The 22,092-nt window shown below is 44.1% G+C and overlaps 1 protein-coding gene across 1 annotated transcript; it reads left to right on the forward strand.

Moving 5' to 3' along the window:
- The first annotated feature begins 1,551 nt into the window (after positions 1–1,551).
- MKRN1 (makorin ring finger protein 1) lies at positions 1,552–20,211 on the forward strand. Its single transcript, XM_033098928.1, has 8 exons — positions 1,552–1,896; positions 8,236–8,364; positions 13,593–13,822; positions 14,240–14,466; positions 16,431–16,645; positions 17,388–17,498; positions 18,053–18,191; positions 18,538–20,211. Exons 1-8 carry the CDS (start codon positions 1,721–1,723, stop codon positions 18,748–18,750), a joined length of 1,440 nt encoding a protein of 479 aa, XP_032954819.1. The 5' UTR covers positions 1,552–1,720; the 3' UTR covers positions 18,751–20,211.
- The last annotated feature ends 1,881 nt before the right edge of the window (positions 20,212–22,092 follow it).

The following is a 22,092-nucleotide window of genomic DNA, read 5'->3' on the forward strand; positions in this document are numbered from 1 at the left end:
CACTGAGGGCTCTGAGCTGGGCACCACTTCCAGCTGAGGGCACTAGTAAAGAGACAAAAACAATTCATAATTTACAGGAGGATTGCCCTAAAACAGAATTGTTTTAAGTGACCCTTTTTCTTAACATAAAAAAAAAAAAACACAAACAAAAAACGAAACCCCACACAATTTACTACTTGGCTGATGATACTTAATAAAGACTATCAGGAATACATCGGTGGTCCAACAAACTTAAATTTATTAACTTGCCGCAGCAGTGGGGACTGTGCAGCAGAGAAATGGGCATCTTGAAAAGGGGAGTGGGGGGGACTTCTTGCAGCACTGAAGCTCATGCTGGGTGATTCTGGGGGAGGAGACCAGCTCTGGGTTGCATGCTGTCATGTGGTGGGGCAGTAAACAGCAATCTGTGGGAGGTAGGAGGGAGTGATGAAGGGGGTCTGGGGAAGTCATTAGTGAAAAAGCTGTCATTACTCAAGAGAAGGGGATTGTTAGTCTTTTCTGCCATGGTGTGGCCTCGGGAGAAACAGTGTTTTCTGCTGGCTTTTCCACTGTCCTTGTTTGTATCTATTGGGTACATTGCGGTCTGATTATCAGTAGAGTGGATTTTCACTTTCTCAAGGGAGGCTATAGAAAAGCAAATCTAAGGGCTTATTAAAATTGCCTGTGGAAGGTCAGGATTTAATATGCAGCATCTGAGTGGACAGTGGGCATTAATGGGCAAGTAGGATTGAAAACTCTTTAATTTTCATAGTTTTTAAAATAACTCTTAGAAGCTGGGATATTTCAGACACCTTTTGTTATTTGTTATCTATCAAGTATTAACTGCCAAGTGAAATGCAATGCTAAGGGATTTACATGGACTCATTTAATTATCTCAACCACCCCTCGGGTAGGTATTGTTATTATTATTTTTAAATTATTTACTTTTTGTTAGACTTATTGTTAGAGTTGAAGAAAGCAGGAGCACTAAGTGGTAAGTTAACTTGCGCAAAAACAAGTATTATCGCTAGGAGTGGGAAAAGCGACTGGAGCCTTTGCTAAGCCACCATGCTAGTCTCAGACTTGGCTATCACAGCTCTGCCTGGAAGAGTCAGGGAAAACATTAAGTGTTCACTGTGCTCCAGGCACTAAGCTCAGTGATCGCCACGCTTATCATATAATCCTCACAGCAACCCTGCGAGGTGGAGCCTGCTGTCATTCCCCTTTGAGAAATGGGGAAACTGAGGCTCAGAAAATGGATATCCAGCCCGAGTTCATACATCACAATCGATAGAGCCAGTAAGTGGGAAAGTTGGAATTCAAAGCCAGACCCCAAATTCCCGCCCCCCAGCCCCGCCACTCTTCTGCCTCAGCCTCTGCTATAAAGTACTCTTCTGGGTACTCTCGCCTTTGGACTTTGGTTCCCTGGATGTGGAGCCTGGGGGCAGCAGTGGGTGGGGCTCACCTGCCGGAGCCCGCCCCCCGCCCCGCCCCTCTCAGGCGGAGCGGTCTCGTCCACCAATCAGGGCGCTAGGGGCGGGCCGCGGGCTCTCCGGCTCAGGCCAGTAGCTCGAGCCGCTAGAGCGCTCGGAGACTCGACGCGGGGCCGAGGGGAGCCAGCGGGCGCTTCGGCCTCCTTCCTCTCCCCTCCCCTCGCCTCGCCGCCTTCTCCTCCCCGCAGCCGGACCGGAACTATGTGATCCGGAAGTTCCGGTGCCATTGCTGTGTGGGATAAACAGTAATGGCGGAGGCTGCAGCTCCCGGAACAACAGCCACACCATCAGGAGCAGGAGCGGCAGCGGCGGCGGTGGCAGCGGCCTCCCCCACCCCTATCCCCACAGTCACCTCCCCGTCCCCGGGGGCGGGGGGAGGGGGAGGCGGCAGCGGCGGCGGCTGGACTAAGCAGGTCACCTGCAGGTGAGACGTTGCGCGGGCCGGCGCCGGCGCGGGGAGGGGGGCCGCGGCTGCGGAGGAAGGGGCGGGCGGGCGGGCGGAGGAGGGAGAGCAGCCGGCGTTTCGCCGCGGTCGCCGTCCCCACGGCCGCCCCGCCCGCGCTGCGTCAACCCCCGCCGGCCGCCGAGGCCCGGGCGCGCGAGCCCTCGCTGCGGAACCGCCGCGCCGCCCGCCGCCCTCCCCGCGCCCGGCCGTGCGGCGCGGCGCGCAGAGGGAGAGGTAGGGTGACTCCTCCCTCCTTTTATTGTCGCCGATCCCCCCCACCCACCCTTGGCCTCCGGCTCCGCAGGTTCGGGAAGGGATGGCGTCACGCTTGGCGCCGGCCTCCCCGCGAGCCTGCTGGGCCCGGGAACGCCGGCGCGAGTCCCGGCGCGGTGGCCTGGCTGCCGAGTCCTGCTCCGTGTCATCCGTTTGTAACGTCTGCTCGCGTCTCCCCGCCCCCCGCCCCAGCCGCACAAGTAGCTTTTGTTATTTCTTTGTAGGTTTATCGCGGTTGGCGGTTCCGAGCTTTGTCTCCGAACCCGGTGCCGGGTCGGGGTCCTATCCGCCGCCTTAGATTTTACGAGCTGCGTTCCCCTCCCCCGGCGAACAGTTTCTCTTTTGAAAGCCACGTATCTCCTGAAGGGAGTCAAAAACCTCGCTCCGGGAGGGGAGACGTTTAGTGTTGGTTTGGTGTGTCGGATGAAAACGGTTTTTTTTTAAAAAAAGTAATTTGTGGATGGCGCTTACACGAACGTGTATATACGCATGTAGAAAATTATCGAGCAGCACACAGAAGGTTAGGGCATTTAATTGGATGTCATACTTGGATTTTAAAAAAGGGATCAGTGGGACTAGAAGCTTTACTCATTTCGGTTGTAAAAAAATCCAACCGAAATGCCAGTTTTCGTGGGGTAATTTCTATGGAGATACATAAAATATTCCTAATATACAGAACTCGCTGTTCTAGTATTAAGAGCGAGATCGAAACGTTCTCGGTCTTTAATATGATGCATTCAAGGCGTGAATGATAAGCTTAATTATGTTTATTTTCAGTAACGGGATGGAGAAAACATAAAAGCTATTTTAGGTAGCTTCTCTTACCAGTCGTCTGTAGATCCCAAGAATTGAATCAAATGCGGTATCCCTAAAATGAGAATTTTAAAATTCCTATTCATGGAGCCAATTATTTGAGTCAGTTTCTCTTTCTCTCTACAGTGCTGTAGTTGATTTATTTTATGTGTGCTGGTTGAATCCTAAAAGAACTATTGTAACCTTTATATTCCTGAACTTTCTACCCTGCGTCCCAGTCTACATTCATACATTGACAATAATCTTCTGTGAATATTTGAGTTCTTTAAGGACTCCATAGGGTGCCTACATTTGTCCCACCATCTCTAATCTAAATATAGTCTAGCCTTGAAAACCCATCACCAACCTGATCTACTTATCTCATTATTAACCTGTTGTGTTTGAAACTTGAGCCCAGCTTTACATCTCTTCACAGTAATTCATTGTCACTTCCCACACTTGACTTTCCCTTCTGTTAGGTACTTTTCCCTGTTCTGTTTCCCCTTTTCTAGTTCCTCACCAGTATCATCAGAATTCAAAACAGCTTAACTTACCATGCTAATCATTCCTCTTTGCCTGTCTTTAGATCTTTAATTAATATCCTAATGAAATAGCCTAGATGTGTCCTAGACCAGTGGGAATTCTTTGCCCACGAACTGATAGATTTATGTATTTAAGAAATTTCCATAGCTCAGTAATGCAATATTTTGAAAAAAAGCACTATGTAAAGGACACAGGTGTAGATGTGATTGCTTAGATTTTTTTAAATACAAGCCTGTCTAGCTTTTGCTTTAGGGCTGTAGGGCTTTACTCAGGAGCTAGTAAACTCAGTAAGTGCTTGAATTGATGTCGACAAATCCACACCTAAAATTATCCACTGTAGTGTATACTAGTAAGATTCCTCTGCTTTTCTTTATTTAAAACCACTCATAAATTAGCAAAGACAAAAGACTTAATGGACCATGTATATCTTTCCAGGACCACGTCACTCGGTTATTCAGTAATTCAGCATTCGTGCCTACAGTGAAAGACAGGGCTAGCTGTCAAAGGGAATGCAGAAATGCGTTGTATTATAAATATTTTCAGTGTGTTTGATAGCGAAAGCCCCTTTGAAGAGAATTCAAAATAGTGATGTGTTCCAGTGTTTGTACCTAGTTCCCCTCAGATCTAGGAATTGGACTGAGGCAGGTTTCTTTACTTAGGGTATAATCCTCTTAGAAGTTAGGAGTTTTTTGGATGATGGATATTTGTGTGTTTTTTGTTGTTGTTTGATATTTTTTACTTGCTTAGGGTCATCTGTATTTTCTTGTTAGTTACTATTTCTTTTGAAATTCTCTGGTATTTTATTTCTACTGCTTAAGAAAAACCTATGCATACCTGTCCCAAGGAACTGTGTTATGCTGCCCCCACCAGGCCGTTTGGAGGAATATTATGAAATAGAAGTGCTATTGCTTCTAGCTTCCTTGAGCGTGTGGGGTTCAAACAATTAATACTTAAAAGAAAAGTTATAACTTGCAAATTGTAATTTTTACTTACCACTTACTTAGACACTGCTTTATCAGAGTGCTTCTACAGTGGTAGATGAGTTCTTTAAGTGTAGTTAATATAGCTTAAAAATGACGGAAATTCTTCCAGAAAGTCTGTCCAAGTGCTGTGATATTTATAGTGAAATTCATTACTGGGCAACTATTATATTATAGGGTTTTTTTGAAGGGATGGCATTACAGAATATTTTTTCTTCTCTTGGGCTGGAAACTTACTTGCTACTGGGACTGATTCATCTTGACACTTTAGCTGTCTTCTACAGTTAAACAAGTATGTATTATCTGTATAGGCACAGTAGGAGAGAAAAGGCAGAATAAACCGTGATCCTTGACCAACAGGAATTATTTACAAACTAGTTTGCGAAATGGGACGTGCCCTCATCAAAAATTAAATATCAAAGTAAGAAATGTAACCAGATTATGTGACTAAATGCCACATGAATCTGTACTTTCTGTACATCCCCAGAGAGGTTGTTATGCTGTCTGGAGGTACTGTGGGGGTGTTGTTCGGTTCTCTTGTACCGTCACAAGCTGCTGTTGGTGTTTCTTGTAATGTATCTCCGTGACCATGCTTAGGTTTCCAAGAGGTAGAGCAGTAAGGGTTTTTCTAGTCAGTTTATTTGTTTTTATTACTGGAGAGTGTCTGCTTGGAGCCATCGCGTCTTCAAAGTGGAAGGAAATGGCCCAGCTTGTCACTGAAGACAGGCTCAGCATGGGCAGTGGCATCAGGTGGCTTTGAATGGTGGCTTTTTGGTGGTGGCATTTAAAAACAAAAGAAGTTATTTTGATTGGTTTGGTTTTGGGGAGAAATTCTCGGGAGTGGGTTGCCTTTTCCTTTTCCTGTTACCTGATGCTATCGTGTCAGTAATCTCTCAGACTTCCACAGAGATGGGTTGGCGAGAAGGGATTTCATGGTGAGGACTGTCTGTAATTCTGGGTATACCAACAGTGTTAGAAGTGAAACAAACCAAAAAACCCAGACCATACACATGCAGCAACATGTGAAATAATACTTATTGTTTGGCAGTAACTAATCAGGGCTTGTATCCGAGTGTGTGTCGCTTATGCAGCATCCGGTGATATTGTGTCTGCTTGAATTCCTCCAGTGAGGCTCATTTTGGACCTCAGGAAGTTCTTTCATTGCTGGATAGTTTTGTTTCTCAGTCCTGATGTTGAGCCAGATCTATGATGGAGCTTCCCACATACAGTATTCACTTTGTCAGGAATGGGCTGGAAAAGGTGATTCCTTTGTCTTCTGGCTAAGCTACTCCAGGTACTTAAAATTTTCTTGTGGCAAGATATGATATCTAGATGTCTTTAATGTAGCATTTTAAAATTTGAGTCTGATTCTGACACTTCCTTGTTTCAAGTCCTTCAGTGGTTTTCTTACTGCTCTAAGATCGCATACAAGGCCCTGCAGAGCCTTCCCGAGCTATCCAGCCCCATCTCCAAGTTTGCCCTTGTTCCCTTCACTCTTGGTCATCTGCTATATTATGTGTGCTTGTGGCCAAAAAGTGCTAATAGACCACTCTTCACTGTCTTAGGGCAGTCAATCCATCTGCTGACTTTAATTTTCACTCTGTCATTTTGGATTCTAGAGAACAGTTTTCAGTCATCATGGATGTCAAAAAGTAATAGTGGTGTGTGTGTGTTTGCAGTTCTAAGGAAGCGTGTTGTGCTGAACTATAAAGTGCCAGGATCATGGAGTTGAATTCCTTTTTTTTTCCAGATTTTATTATTATTATTATTATTATTGGGGAAGGGGAACAGGACTTTATTGGGGAACGGTGTGTACTTCCAGGACTTTTTCCAAGTCAAGTTGTTGTCCTTTCAGTCTTAGTTGTGGAGGGTGCAGCTCAGCTTCAGTTGCCATTGTTAGTTGCAGGGGGCACAGCCCACCATCCCTTGCGGGAGTCAAATCGAATTGGCATCCTTGTGGTTGGGAGCCCACTGGTCCATGTGGGAATCAAACTGGCAGCCTTCGGCGTTAGGAGCATGGAGCTCCAACCCGCCTGAGCCACCGGGCCGGCCCGGGAGTTGAATTTCTTGAAGCAACTGATTTAAAAAAACAAAGGTTAAGGTCAGCAGCTATCAGGTAGTGATTAGTAGAAGACATAATTTGACATAAAACCTAAGTGCAACAATTGAATGAATGGAAACATGGCAGAATAGGATTTAAGAACAAACGTAATTCCTAGTATTGTGCCTGAGATTTAGGAGCTATCTGCCCAGCTTGCAATCTCTAGGCGGATATTTTATCAAACCTTAAAATGGACATCTCTGACTTGCAACTGACTCAAGGAAATAAGGAAAGTATGGATACCTTTGTCTTGTGTTTAGAACGTGAGAGTGGACGTGTTCCCACTGGGGATCAGACAGAAAGCAGCTATTCAAACAGTGACACTGTTTCAAATTAATAACCTATTTCAACTGTAGATACTTTTATAGATACTTTTATAGCATGATTACAGACTGTGGTGATGACAATATAATTATTATTGACTTGTTTATTTTGTTTTAAGTGTTAATTTCTTCGTTATCTATTGGTACTAGTGGTTTAGCTCAAATTTGGGTTATGTGACTCTCAAACAGCTTCAAAGCTTGCAGAAAGTCCTGTTGGAAAAGCTTAAACCCATCTTAGATTAAGTTAAACCTAGTAACAGTTGAAATTAGGTTAATTATAGTTATAATTTGACTTCTTACCATGTTCTTTCACATTTCAATTTGGGGCAGCCTTTGTCAAGGCTCTTTAGGTAAACATGACTCTTTTCTAAGTATCATTCAAATCAGTGGGCAGGTAAAATGTATTTATTGCTATTCTATCCATCCCCAGGTGCGTATTTGGGGCGGTGTAGCCTGTCAACAATAAATCTTCATAACCTTCCTCAAGAGAAGACCCTATCCAGGACCAAAGAATAAAAAGAACACCCACAGAAGCCAGCGCTGGGCTGGTGGGGCTGTGTGTGGTAGTGCTCACTTTTCACAATTAGACCCTTTTCACGTCCCTGGTTCAGAATGACTTAGAGAAATGCAGACTGCTGCGTGCGTTAGCTGCCCTCCCACCTTCCAATTACAGATTAGTTGGTCTCAGGTAAGGCCTCAAAATTTGCCGTTCTAGAAAATCCCCAGGTGATGCTGACGCTGCTGGCCCAGGTCTACTTAGGAGCTATTTACTGAGTCACACACTCGGATACTTGCTGTTTGGAAACTGCTAGTTAGGTCCACATGGAAGCGTTTCAGGCAGAGGGACAGCTGCCTGCGAAACGAAGGGCTAAAGTGATTTCCCTTTGCCTTTCCTTTTGAAGCAAATTTTGCTTGTAGATTTTCACGTGGCTTTTAAAGAATTAAAGTGGTTTCTTGAAGAAGTGAAATACTTTAGAGTAGTTGACTCATTCCAGTCTCCGTTGCTTCTTTCTCTTTGATTTTTTTTTTTTTTACAGATAGAGCTGCCATTATGGCTAAAGTTAGTGGAAAACTAGAAGCAACCCCGCTCCTCCAGGACTGTAAAATGAGAACAGTGGTCAGACTTAACCTGCAGAGGCAAAGTGAATGAGGACTGAAAGTTTAAATCCAACTCGGTGCTTGTGTCTGTAGGCAGCCTTCCTGTGGCACCGTGAGGGATGACTTGATGGGCATCCCGTCGAGTTCTGCTTTGTGTGTTGGCTTTCTCATCTTTTTAAATCCAACTTTGTGGTTCTTTGTCTCACAGGTATTTCATGCATGGGGTTTGTAAGGAAGGCGATAACTGTCGCTACTCGCATGACCTCTCTGACAGTCCATACGGCGTAGTGTGCAAGTATTTCCAGCGAGGCTACTGTATTTACGGAGATCGCTGCAGGTAAGAATTTGTTTACAAATTTGGTTCAGGGGCAGATTGGAGGTTGGGGAAAAATGGGTACAATAGATAATCCTGATCGTTTTATAAGTAACAGATTGAAAATAATGCTTTGAGAAGGACTCCTTAGGAATGGTAGTACACTGACAGAAAGAAATCTCTCGCTTGGAGGAAATGTAGTGATACAGTCTTTATTTGATGCCTAAGGAGTAGGTTCTGCAGAGAGAGTGTGGTGAAGGGATGTTTGTACCCGGCATTTCCTTTCTAAGACCAAGGATGAGGTGCATACTAGACCCATTGGGACTGGTTTCAGTTGTTCTTCGTGTGAATTAGGGATCGTAGGCATTTGGAACAGCGTATTTAGGTTACTAGTTAAGATCTGTCATTCAGGGGCCGGCCTGGTGGCTCAGGCGGTTAGAGCTCCATGCTCCTAACTCCGAAGGCTGCCGGTTCGATTCCCACATGGGCCAGTGGGCTCTCAACCACAAGGTTGCCAGTTCGATTCCTCGAGTCCCGCAAGGGATGGTGGGCTCCGCCCCCTGCAACTAGCAACGGCAACTGGACCTGGAGCTGAGCTGCGTCCGACACAACTAAGACTGAAAGGACAACAACTTGAAGCTGAATGGCACCCTCCACAACTAAGATTGAAAGGACAACAACTTGACTTGGAAAACAGGCCTGGAAGTACATACACACTGTTCCCAAATAAAGTCCTGTTAAAGAAAAAAAAAAAAAGTTTGGGGTTGATGAATTTAATAAAAAAAAAAAAAAAAGATCTGTCATTCAACTAAGTTTTCCTGAAAGCCCTTGAGTTCCCAAAACCACTTAAGCTAAAATTTAGGGGCAAAGCTTCAAGAATGTCTCTCGAGTCTCAGAATGTTAGAGAACCAAAAGGGATTAGTTATGAAGTAATCGCTGTCACTCATTGAATTGGTGCCATAATCCTATTAAATTGCAATTCAGCAATAATGGGTTCAGAAAATGTATAGAAAATATATAGGTGTCTTAGTTATCTATTGATGTTACACAAATTATCCCGAAATTTAGCAGCTTGAAAGCCATAAAACATTTATTATCTCATAGTTTCTGAGGGTGTGGGATCTGATAGTGGCTTCACTGGGAGATCCTAGCTCAGACTCCCAGGACGTAGCAGTCAGGAGTTTGGCCAGGGCTACCATCATCTGAAGTCTTGGTGGGGGCTGGAGGGCCACTTTTAAGATGGCTCCCTCATGTCGGCTGGTGGGAGACTTCAGTTCCTCACCACGTGGACTTTTCCGTAGGGCTACTTGAGTGTCCACACCTGGCAGCTAGCTTTCCCCAGAGCAAGTGATTCAAGAGCAACAGCAAGGATGAAGCCACAGCGCCTTTTATGACCTAGTCTCGGAAGTCACACACGGTCACTTCCACTATATTTTGTTTATTACAAGCAAGTCACTAATTCCAGTCCACCTTCAAGACGAGAGAGATTGGGCTTCACCTTTTGAAGGGAGGAGTATCAAAGAATGAATTTGGGACATACTCTAAACCGTCACACTAGGTGAGACATTTTGGCAATGTCACAGCCAGTTTCAGTGTCCTGTTAATCAGAAAAGAATTGTGTCAGCTATTGGGTTCAAATGCTTAGAGTGCAGAAGACTAAGAAATTATTAATGGGTGGGATATTAATGTAAGGCCATCTCACACCTGTTCTAGGAAATCTGGTAAGGGTAGGGAAAAAGAAAAAGTTCTTTTTCATGTGACTGTGGGAGCTCAGAAGTGGAACCTCTGACATCTGAGTTTAGGAGTCATTTATTTTGCTCTCTTCTAATTTCTTCATTGCAATATTGCTGGAAAGGGCACAGTGCCACTCCTCGAAAAAACAAAACCCCCAACTATGTCTTTGCAGTCACGGTATTAATGGGGTGGGGAAAGTTACTGATGAGCAATTCTTTGTAGTAGGATGGTCTTCTTAGGTTTTCCAGAGCAGCTTAATTGTAGAGGAACTGGATTCCCCGACTAGTTGGTCTGTTGAGAATCCTTGTAAACCATGTCTGGGGAGAGAGGAATTGAATGTTGGTAAGAATGGGGACAAGACTAACATGCCCAGAACATACCGGAGAATAGGCTGTGTGACAGAAGAGGAAACGTATGGCTATGTATTAACAGAGTCAGTGTCCTATTTCAGAAGTGGAACTCATCTGATTAGCCCATGTAGGTGGAATGGGAACTAAGGTTAAATTGAAGAAATTTGAGCCCAGGCCTAGACTGTGTGTGTCAGTCAGCTTATTTTTCAGGTGGCTTTGCCAGCCCCTACCGGCATTCCTTGGGGGAGAGGATACAAGGCCCCCCGCAGCCTAGGACGGGGGGTACAAGGAGTGGGCTTCCTTGTGACAGACAGTGGGGGGAGGCCATGGCACTTAGGCCCAGGAGTCACCTAGTGAACGGCGTTTCTTTTCGGTTTTCTTTGTACACCTGCCTCTGGGGAATAATCCTGATTGAGCTGGGTTTAGAGCTCTTAGGATAAAATGAAAGGACTTAGGGAAACCTATATGTACTACTAATAGTCTGCCGGGAAAGGGACGTTAGGTGAAAAGTGTTTAGGACAGGCTGAGACAGGTGATTATCATGAGCTTGGTTACACACTAGTTAAGGAAGGAATCTTATGGAAGGGCTGGTTCCATGACTACTTGTTTTCTTGTTCAAGCTATACCTGGGGACCTACTTTTTTTTTCTATTAAAGCTTTGTGTGTGTGTGTGTGTGTGTGTGTGTATAATTATATATTTTTTATCAGTCATAACATTTTTTATTAGAAAAGTACAAAGCAACATAATTAGACGTTTACACCCCTCACAAAGTGATAACCTCCCTCCCCCAAGAAATCTACTTTTCACTCTTACTATGTAGGGATCTTTTTATACAACTTGGCAACGCCGGAATTTCAAATAATGTAACTCCTCATGGAGGGAATCGTTTATAGCGGATACAGCCAGTGGCCACAATACTGGACAGAGCAGCTTTAGAGTCACTGTAGACCTGGGACACCGCTTATTTGACAGTTACGTCATCTGTGTCACCTAAAATGATGACAGTGCTTCCATCACAGTTTTTTGATGATGGAGTGAGATGATTAAAAACGAAAGCATATTCATGATAGTTCCTTCTCATTCCTCAGCTTGCATTGATTGCAGTCTATGGAATAAAATGCATTGGGTTTTTGTAGCTGATAACAAGATACTCAAATTCCTTGCACTGAAAAGCAAAGTAGTTTACTGAATACTTAAGAGGAGGCATATAAAGGTTTGGGATAATATAATATAAAGATAAACCTGCTCAACAATTGTTCCATAAGCTAAATGACAGTCTTTATGTTTCACTTCTTTTTTAGATGTAGACACCTATAAAACAAATAGTTAGCATTGCCCAATTAATTAATTATAAGAACTGCTAGATACATACTATAAGTTACGACACAGTTTAGATTTACTATGTCCATTGTTAATTTATGGTGTCTGAATGCCTCAACAGAAAGTGCTCAAAGAATTGTGAGGATTTTCTCAGGCAGAAAGTTGCTTTTTGAAGGAAATAGTTTTTCTATATACTTGGAGATGTGGTTTAATGATAAATTTTACAGATGAAAAGGAATGAGAAGAGAAAATGAGGTGTAGGGTAAGAATTTGGGAAAGTGCCGCGGCCCGTGCAGCCAGGAGGGCTCGGCCTGAAGGGAAGGGTGAGGAGGAGATTGAGAAAAGACACAGACAGGAAAGCTGGGAAACGGGAGGTCCACCATCCACAGATGGCGGAGCAGTGGCGCAGTTTTTATTTCACACACACAGTTTTTATACAGTCTTAGAGTAGTTATCTAAACACACAAGTATTAGCAGAACAAGCAGGTATTATTAGAACATTTTATTTTGTGTACTGGCCAGTTGGTATGTCTGTGGCTGCATTAGTGTTATCTGGTACTTTTGGGAAGATTGCTGAGGTGAGGCTTCCCATGGGAATGACCTTGCAGGCTGCAAGGCCCTTGTCAGCGCACGGCCCGCTCCCCACAGGAAAGGAAGGAAGTAGGTGAATGAATGGATGCAGGAAAAGCAAACACACGTATATGTGCTCAGTACTGTGTCTCCCTTTTAATAACGGGGTCACTTTAATTTATGTGTCGGTAGAATGTTCCTCATTTCCACTTGCCAAATTTGAGTGTCAGCCTTGCTTTGATTTATCAATCTTCGCCGCACAGGCTCTTTAGCAGAGTTGCCATGGGAACTGTAGATTGTTAACTATCTGAAACTCCTGACTAGAGTGGCATTTGAAGGGAAATACAGTAGTACCTCGGTTTTCGAACGTCTCTGTTGACGAACATTTTGGTTTATGAATGCCATAAACCGAAAGTACATGCTTCGGTTTTCGAACACGACTCGGAAGTCCAGTATGTCACGCAGCTTCCCCTGAGTGCAAGATCCTGAGGCCTAGCTGTCGGCTGTTTTCGAATGTTTCAGAGCTCGTGGATTACGTTCGAAAACTGAGGTACCACTGATGGTCTAGGTCAGGGGTGGGCAAACGATGGTCTGTAGGCCAAACCTGGCCAAAGGCTCTTTTTGTAAATAAAGTTATATTGGAACACAGCCACACATAGTTATTTAAATAATGCCTTCGAACTGCAGTTGCAGAGTTGAATACCTGTGACAATTGACCAGTATAACCAACAAAGCCTGAAATACTTATTACGTATTTGACCTTTTCAAGTTTTCTGCGCCCTGCTCTGTGGCCCTGCTGCTCAGAATGTGGCCCCTGGACCAGAAGTAGTATGAGCCTCATGTTGGGGGGGGACCTTGTTGGACATGCAGAATCGGGGGCTCCACTCCAGAATTAGAAATTAGGTATCTGCCTTTAACAATTTCCCAGGTGCTTCATGTGCACAGTAGTTTGACAAGAACCCCAGGACAGGATCAGGGCATATACAGAGGATGCCAAAAAAATGTAGACACATTTTAAGAAAGGAAAACTATTAAAATTGTAATACTCAATATATGCTGATAACAAAAGATGAATACAAATCACGTTTGACTTCTGCAATGACAAGAGGTGCTCAAAGTGGTTACCATCAGCGTCCAGACTCTTCTGATTACGGTGAACTGCTGCTTGAGCAACGCTGACCAAAGTGTCTACTTGTACACACTGCCCCCTGCGTATCCCCTTAGAGGGTTCAGGTTAGACAGTGATTGCTGATGCTGACTTCTGGATTTTTCTTTAGGTATGAGCACAGCAAGCCATTGAAACAGGAAGAAACGACTAGTACAGATCTAACTGCAAAGGTGTCCCCTGCTGCTTCCTCAAGTCTCTCATCAGCAGTTGGACCGATTGTGGAAATGAATACGGGCGAGGCCGAGTCAAGAAATTCAAACTTTGCAACTGTAGGAGCAGGTTCAGAAGACTGGGTGAATGCCATTGAGTTTGTTCCTGGCCAGCCCTACTGTGGCCGGAGTGAGTATTTTGAAGAATAAAAACAAGTTAGAGGGCTAGACAGTAGGTCGTCAATTAGCTGAGTTTTCACCACCTTCCTGCTTTCAATCTTCAGTTAGCCTAATCTTAATGGGATTACCTGAGACTTACAGGTGGAGTGAAAAACTTTCTGAATCCCAATAGTAATGAATTTAGAGTCTTTTGAAAAACTGAAGCCAGTTTCACAAGGAATACATAAAACATTGTTTTTCCTTTTTACAAGCCAAATCTCGGAAATACCAGCATTAAGAAAAGTTCATGTCTTTCAAGAGCAAGGAAATTAGTTCAATAGACTGTTTTGGAGTTTAAGTGAAGTTCTTTTCAGTTAGGTCTCAGTTACCATAGCGTTTGTCTGCCGTATCCGTGTTGGACCTTTACCACCCTCTTGAACATTTTCAGCTGCCCCTTCCTGCACTGACGCTCCCCTGCAGGGCTCAGTGACCAAGGAAGACGCCGAGAAGGAGCAAAGCACAGTGGAAACGAAGCAGCAGCTTTGCCCGTACGCCGCCGTGGGAGAGTGCCGATACGGGGAGAACTGTGTGTATCTCCACGGAGACTCCTGTGACATGTGTGGGCTGCAGGTCCTCCACCCAGTGGACGCGGCCCAGAGATCACAGCACATCAAAGTAAGTCTTTAGCGGATTCCGTGCTCAGTGGTGTGAGGACTAGATTTGCCCTCTCCCAGCAGTGCCCGTTCATTGCTGAGAAACCTTTGGTGAACCGAATGGTTATCAGTAAGTAGGGATATTCTCTGTCCTGGGCTTATCAAGAAATCATACTTTCAGAACCTCAGACTTCTTACACTTTTTTCTTTTTGTTTTAAATTAACAGCTTTTCTAAGATGCACATTTCATTTACAGGCTTGTGCCACCGTTACCCCTGTTCTGTCTAATTTTAGGACATTTTCATCATCCTGGAAAGAAACTTCATCGATTTGCTCCATCACTCTCCCTTCAGCCCCTGGCAAAAACTAATCTACTTTCTATCTCCATGATTTGCCTATTCTGGACTTTTCATATGAATGGAATCATAGAGGTGGCCCTTTGTGACTGGCTAAAACATTAGCATAATGTTTTCAAGATTCATTCATGTTGTAGTGTGTTATCAGTCATTCGTTCTTTTTATGGCTGAGTAACCCACTGTATGACTAGACCACAGTTTTTCTATTTGTTAGTCGGACGTGTGGGTTGTTTTACTTTTTGCTCTGAATAATGCCAAACATTCATGTGTAAATTTTTGTGGACATGTGTTTTACTTTGTCTTGGAGTAGAGTTGCTGGGTCATATGGTAACTGGCAGTTGCTCTTCTTCCAGTGTTGCTGCACCATTTTAATTCCCAACAGCAATGGGTAACGGTTACCGGTTATGGCTTTAATAAGCCATTTGTAACATAAATTTTTTTGTTGCGAAGCCATTATATTAATCTTATTGGAGCCAATTTTGATACTAATTATCTCTAATAAAATTAATTGGGTTGTTGAGGGGTGGTGCATGGTGTGAGATAGATGTAATTTGAATCCTATGGAAAAAGATAAAATATATTAAAATGCGGTTATGTGGGATTATGAGTAACTTTTCTATTGCTTTTTTGCATTTCCTATAATTAGCATGTTTCTTACAGATTATAAAATGTGTAATATGCTATGTCAATTACACCTCAATTAAAATAAGTATGTGATGTCCACAAAAATTTGTATATGAACGTTCATAGCAGCATTATTTGTAATAGTCCCAAAGTGGAAACAACTGAAATGTCCGTCACCTGATGAATGGATAAATACATGTGGTCTATCCATGCAATGGAATATTACTCAGCAATAAAAAGAAGTGAAATACCAATATATTCTACTACATAGATAACCTTGAAAATGTGCTAAGTGAACAAAGCCAGTCATAAAAGGTTACATATTTATATGAAGTGTCCTGAATAAGCAAATCTACAGGTTAGTTGCCTAGGACTGGGTGGGGAGTGTGTTCACGGGGAAATACGTGACTACTATGGGGACGGGGTTTCTCGTTGGGGTGACAGAAATGTTCCAGTGTTGACTGTGGTGATGGTTGCACAATTCTCTGCACAGCAAAAACCATTTAATTGTACACTTTGAATGAATTATACGGTATGTGATTTATCTCTCAATAAAGCTGGTTTTTCTCATGTGAAAATTATGTATCTGACACATTCTTGTGTCACCTAATAAATGCCGGTATCCTTCACGCTTATTTTCTGACAGGTTGTATATTAGGGGCTTAATCCAGATTGCATTTTCCATCTAAAAACCAGAAAATCAGCAAACTTAGTATGAAAAATTGTGCTCAATGAGGATAACAGCAGGGGGTGAGCTGCGCCCCTCCGTAGAGAAAATTGGGTATTTTTCAGTTCCTGAAGTTGAGTCCTCACAGTGTGACTTTCTGTGAAGTCCCAAAATGTCAGCACACCTGTAGTCACTTGGGAACAAAGGTGCTTTTACTGTCCGGCTGCGAGTCTTACCTTTTCAGCCGACTGTTTGGGTCTCTGAACGTGAGCTGTTAACTGGCAAGAGGAAGTGTTGTTGTCCAGTGACTTGATTGCCCTTCTTCTCTGCCTTTCCCAGTCTTGCATTGAGGCCCATGAGAAGGACATGGAGCTGTCGTTTGCTGTCCAGCGCAGCCAGGACATGGTGTGTGGCATCTGCATGGAGGTCGTCTACGAGAAAGCCAACCCCAGCGAGCGCCGCTTCGGCATCCTGTCCAACTGCAGCCACACCTACTGTCTCAAGTGTATTCGCAAGTGGAGGAGTGCTAAGCAATTTGAGAGCAAGATCATAAAGTGAGGCTCCTCCCCAACCTTCGTTTGTGCTTTCTATTTTGGGGAAGAATTTAGTATCTTGTGCCAACTTTCAACCAGACGGACCGCATTTAAATGCATGCATTTTATCTTGAAACGGGGGTATTCTTCTAATTGGGATTTCTTTGTATTTCAGCTAGCGTCTAGGTTAGTTGGTATATCTACTTTTATTTGAACGAGGAAACCCTATGTATCAGTTTAGTAGAATCTTCGTGCTTTTTCTGAGGAGATTGTGTTTAATGGATTAGCCAGTTTAGGTCAGTGAACAAACTTATCTAGCTCTGAATGTATGTTTCCTGAAGTTTTACATTTTCCACTTTCCTATTCCATTCATTAAGCTAGCCAATAATCCACCATCCTTGTTCTCATAACTGAACAAAAACGGCATAACCTAAACAGAGCAAAGTTACAAGAAATAAATTTATTTCAACGAAAGAAAAAGGAGTCTGTGTGAAATGTCTTCTTTTGTTTTGTTTTTGGTTTTGTTTTTTCACCTAAGTTATTATTTTTTTAATGAACTGGCTAGCCATTGAGTTGAATTTGTAAAGGAGCTTGTCTTGCCTTCCGAGAAACGGTCAGTTGTGTGAGTGTGTGGCGCCCTTGCAGGAGCTGCCCCCTGCCTGTCGGTTAAGTCTGAACCTGGAGCTGACACACCAGGGTGTGTCCTGAGGCAGCGGGGCCGCTGAAGGGGAATTTGCATTGCAGCCTGTTCATTGTTTCCCAGGTCCTGCCCTGAATGCCGGATCACATCTAACTTTGTCATTCCAAGTGAGTACTGGGTGGAAGAGAAAGAAGAGAAGCAGAAACTCATTCAGAAATACAAGGAGGCCATGAGGTATGAGCGCTGCAGCCTTTCCTCGCTGAGGCCCCAGCGCAGCGTGAGTGGCGTCACGTTGCCAAGGACAGTGCTGCGCTGTGTACTCATTCCTACCTCCTTCCTGCCCTTTCTTAACTTCCCAGTACAGTGTATTCTGTCACCCCGGTAATGCGTGCCCGTTGTGTGTCCTGCTGTGTAACACCGTCCTGGGGCTGCGTGCCGGGGACTGTGTTACCCTGAACCCTGTACTGCTGAGAGCTGACGCCCGTGCCTGGGGCGCTGCCTTACTCTGAGTCCATGTTCTAGTTGTCCTGTATTGTGTGTAGGCTTCTAGAAGGTTTGCTCTGCTGGATCTGCGGTACTCGAGCTGCTAAACAGTGTAGACTCAAACCGAATGTGTTTCTTGTTAGTGTTTCATGCGTTAGCACACACATGTTTAAGAACACACCTTGGGGAGGGCTGTAAACTGACACACTGGTTCTCTCCCTACCTGTTTAAAGAAACCCCGGATGATAGTCAAATACAGACCTGAAATCCACTGTGAATAAGGGCTGCGATATTTTCCTTTCCAGCAACAAGGCGTGCAGGTATTTTGATGAAGGACGTGGGAGCTGCCCATTTGGAGGGAACTGTTTTTACAAGCATGCCTACCCCGATGGCCGTAGAGAGGAGCCACAGAGACAGAAAGTGGGAACATCAAGCAGATACCGGGTAACTCTCACTTTTTTTAAAGGGGGAAGTGACACGCTCTCAGTGGAGCCCTGCACACATTGGGGCCGGGGAAGGAGATTACGGGAGCGAGACTAGTGTTAAAAGAGGAAAGCCACCTCAGAAAACTGGGAGGGATATGAAAAAAAAAATAGGATGCTTAAAGCGCTAGGCTAAACTGTTTGCATCAAGTAACCAGAGGGGAGGAATTGATTGGTAAAGTGGAAACCCTAAATGAGAAGTCTGGTTCGTCATGCCCTCTGGTGTGCTGGACGTTTTGCCTTAGAAACAAGAGAATAGAAGATGCTACTCGCCAGTGCCACCCCTATCATGGCCTTGTTTTTTACAGGCCCAACGAAGGAACCACTTCTGGGAGCTCATTGAGGAAAGAGAGAACAGCAACCCCTTTGACAACGACGAAGAAGAGGTGGTCACCTTTGAGCTGGGGGAGATGTTGCTTATGCTTCTGGCTGCAGGTGGGGAGGACGAGCTGACAGACTCTGAAGACGAGTGGGACTTGTTCCATGATGAGCTGGAAGATTTTTATGACTTGGATCTATAGCAGCGTGGCGTGGCATGGGAACTGGTCGGCTGAGCCTCAGACAGGAGCTGTGCCCTGTGGTGGGGTGGCACTGTCCGTGTTTCCTAGGCAGGCCTGTCAACTCCAGGTGCTGTCGGAATAACTTTTACCCAGGGCCTGTCTTCTCAATAATCCCTCACCTTTCCCCACAGAGTGAGTTGTTTTCTGTTTAAAAAAGTTACAAAAATAAATCTTAAGGTTAGTTTTTTTGTAACATGAACTTAACTGTCAGACAGTTAGTGTAGGTTTGTTGCATCATCTGTTTTCAACCAAGTTCACACAGTTCTAGGATAGTGTTCATGGACTTTTCACACTCATTTTGAGGACCTCAGACTCACAAGTAACAGCATTGGCCCTGCTTTGAGGTCCAAGGAGAGGTGTGACGGGTGAAGGATCTGAACTGTGGCAAGTAGCCTCTGCTACAGAAACTTGGGGTTTCTGGTGAAATCTGCACATCTGTGTTTTTATCTCTGTTCCCTACCCCGTAACCCCCACCCCGTGCTCTTGTTCTGTGGTTTTGGTCCCTTGTTTAATTGCACACTAGTAATCTCCGGGGTAACCAGATGCGAATGTGCTGAGACTTTTACTGTGTTTAGTGTGATAGGAATATTGTGAAAGAACACACATAAAAGATAGAGTGGCATGAAAGAAATGCAGAGTTGGAAGTTGACATACGGCTGATAGACGTGGCTTGTGTGAGTGTGAGTGTGTGATAAGCTCATTTCTGCATCGATGCGGCGTTCTTAGCCTTAGTGGAGAAGCTTGGTTTAGTCATTTCAGCCTAGTGTGGCAAATAGATCATACAGGACAAAGCAGTGTGTCGGTAGCTGTTGTTAGAGCAGTGCTAGCGCTGTCTGTCTGTATAAATAGAGAAATGGGCTTAGCCATAGAGGTTAACACGGTCTGGTTATCCCATCTATTAACACAAACTGGGTCTTGGACACACAGTTGTATTTAATGTTTAATGATCTCGCCTTCCCAGTCCAGGCACTTTCTGATAAACCTTCATCCTTTGAGGGGTTTTATTGTTGGGTTTTTGTGTTTGTTTTTGTGGGTGTTTGTATCATTCCATCCCTGAGCTTTGCAGGTAGACAGATGTGATTCAAAACTATGTTCTAAGGTGTTTCTTGTAGTGGGATCTTTGGTTTGCAGTAATAAATCACACTTTCCCACTGAAGTGCGGGAGGAGTGATGATTCACGAGACAAGTTGTTAGAAGGATTCTTTGATCGGAAATTGTTAGCTCTGCGTTTTGTTGCTCTGTTTCCTGAAAATAACTTGGAGATGCTCCTGAGTTGTCCATCTACTGCTTTGATTCCTTGGATCCCACCCAGTCTTTCACTTTAAGAGAAAACAATTGTTACAGAGGTCTCTGTATTTTGCAGCTGCCCTTTTGTAAGAAGCACTTTTCCCAAATAAAACAATTTAAAAAACCCATAAGTTGTCTTTCTGTTTTGTGTAATGTGTTGTTTGAAATATGCATAACCTTTCTTTCATTGACTCATTGATCAGTTCATCAGTTAGTCAAATTTCTGTGGAGATGGTTTCATTGAGAAAAGTGACACCTTTCCGAAGACATCTAGCCTGCTGAGAAATGTTTGAGAGATAAAGAGGGACCCTTAGCAGCGGGGATCATCAAAACTGTTCTGTGTTAGAATTTGCGAGAGTGACTCTTAGGCCATCCTTGCCAGTCAAAGGCACTGCCAGCTGGCTGCTGCCACACACTTGTACCTGGACCCCTTCATACCCGCAAGCAGCAGGTGGGTTACAACATACTGCAGTTTGAAAAGGTGTTTTTTTTTCCTAATTAGTCAGAATTTTATTAATAAAACAAACCATTTTGCTACTCCTGCGGGAGAACTTCAGTGACCTTTTGCAGTGCTTATTGCATCTCAGTTTTAATATCTGTGAATTTATGCTGTTGAAGATGTTTCCACGTCTAGGAACTGTGCGTATTGTGACTTACTGTAGTCATGGTAACAGCGGTAGATGCACTGAGTAGTCATCTTGTCAGCTCATGTACCAGCTGCTCCCTTCCAGAAACTTCAGCTGCTATGATGAGGCCGTGCTGGGGATCTGAGTTGGGGAGAGACTTAGAAGCCGCCTCCACTCCTTGATGTCTGGAAAACAGGAAGCAGCTCATCAGTAGCTGCCCTGTTGGCATATCTGAGTCACCGGCGGGGAGAATATAACGGTCTAGGCGTGACCAGGGGGCGCTAAGAGCTTCTGGGGTTGACGTAGGTTTGTGTTTGGAGCAGCTCCTCTTGCGTCTTGGGAATGGCAGTGGAAGTCCACGTTAGCCAATCCGGAACGTGTGTTGCTCCCTTGTCACTGTCTGCGTTGAGTGGGCCCTCGGTGTGGCTGCCAATTGCAAAATGGGTCGGGACCAGTGCTGACAGGTTGAGTCTCACTTTCTCGCACAAAACTACAGTCTCAGTCTCTTTCCTGCCACCACACATAAGCGTTTACATCTGTGACTGACTCCTGTGGACACACACTGCATCATTTAAAAAAAGTGGGGGAAATGGTGAAGCAAATACTGGCCAAGATTTGGGGAAGGGAGGAGGTATGATGTTGATAGAAGGTGTTTGTAGTCATCATTTTTGCTCCTCGCCAGATTGCCAGGTCTCTGCTTTCTGGGTGCACAGGAGAGCTGCAAAGCCCATCAAACTTTCTTAGGCTGTCGAGAGGGAGCAGAAGTGACACATCATTTCCAGATGACAGTTTCAGGAAGCAGTCCGGGACTTAACCTCATTCTCCCCTTTTCCATGGCAACTGATGTCTGAGAAGGTGGCTGTTCCACCAGCCTGGGCGCAGAGGTTGAGAACAGGTGGAGCAGGGCACCCCGCTGACCTGAGAGACGTGAACTATAAACCTGTGGGTGCAAAGCCACTGAGATTTTGGATTTTTGTTGTCATAGCATGACAGCCTACCCTGTATTGAAATCATCTGTTGAACTCATAAGGAAAATCAAATAACAAATATGTATCTAAAATAGTGAATTTATAATTTTCAGGCTCTATTCAAGGTAATGAAGTACATTGTATTGAAGATTTTATGGTTTAAAATCACTGCATGGTATACAGATGTTAGTAGGAAAAACATTACCGACTACTTGCTTTTTTGCGTACCCTTTGACAATATTACTTAAGGGAAATACGTATTTTTTTTAATAAGAATGAGATTTTGTGCTATGGTTTTTAAATATGTGAGCAATTATTTAAGCAGTTGTAAATAGGGAAGCTAGAAGATAAGTTTCTAAACAGCCCTCAAACACTAGAAGCAGTTTCTGAGGATTTTTTTTTTTTTAACCTGGCTTGAGCAG

The sequence above is a fragment of the Rhinolophus ferrumequinum genome, chromosome 26 (assembly GCF_004115265.2).
Source record: "Rhinolophus ferrumequinum isolate MPI-CBG mRhiFer1 chromosome 26, mRhiFer1_v1.p, whole genome shotgun sequence".
Taxonomy (NCBI): Eukaryota; Metazoa; Chordata; class Mammalia; order Chiroptera; family Rhinolophidae; genus Rhinolophus; species Rhinolophus ferrumequinum.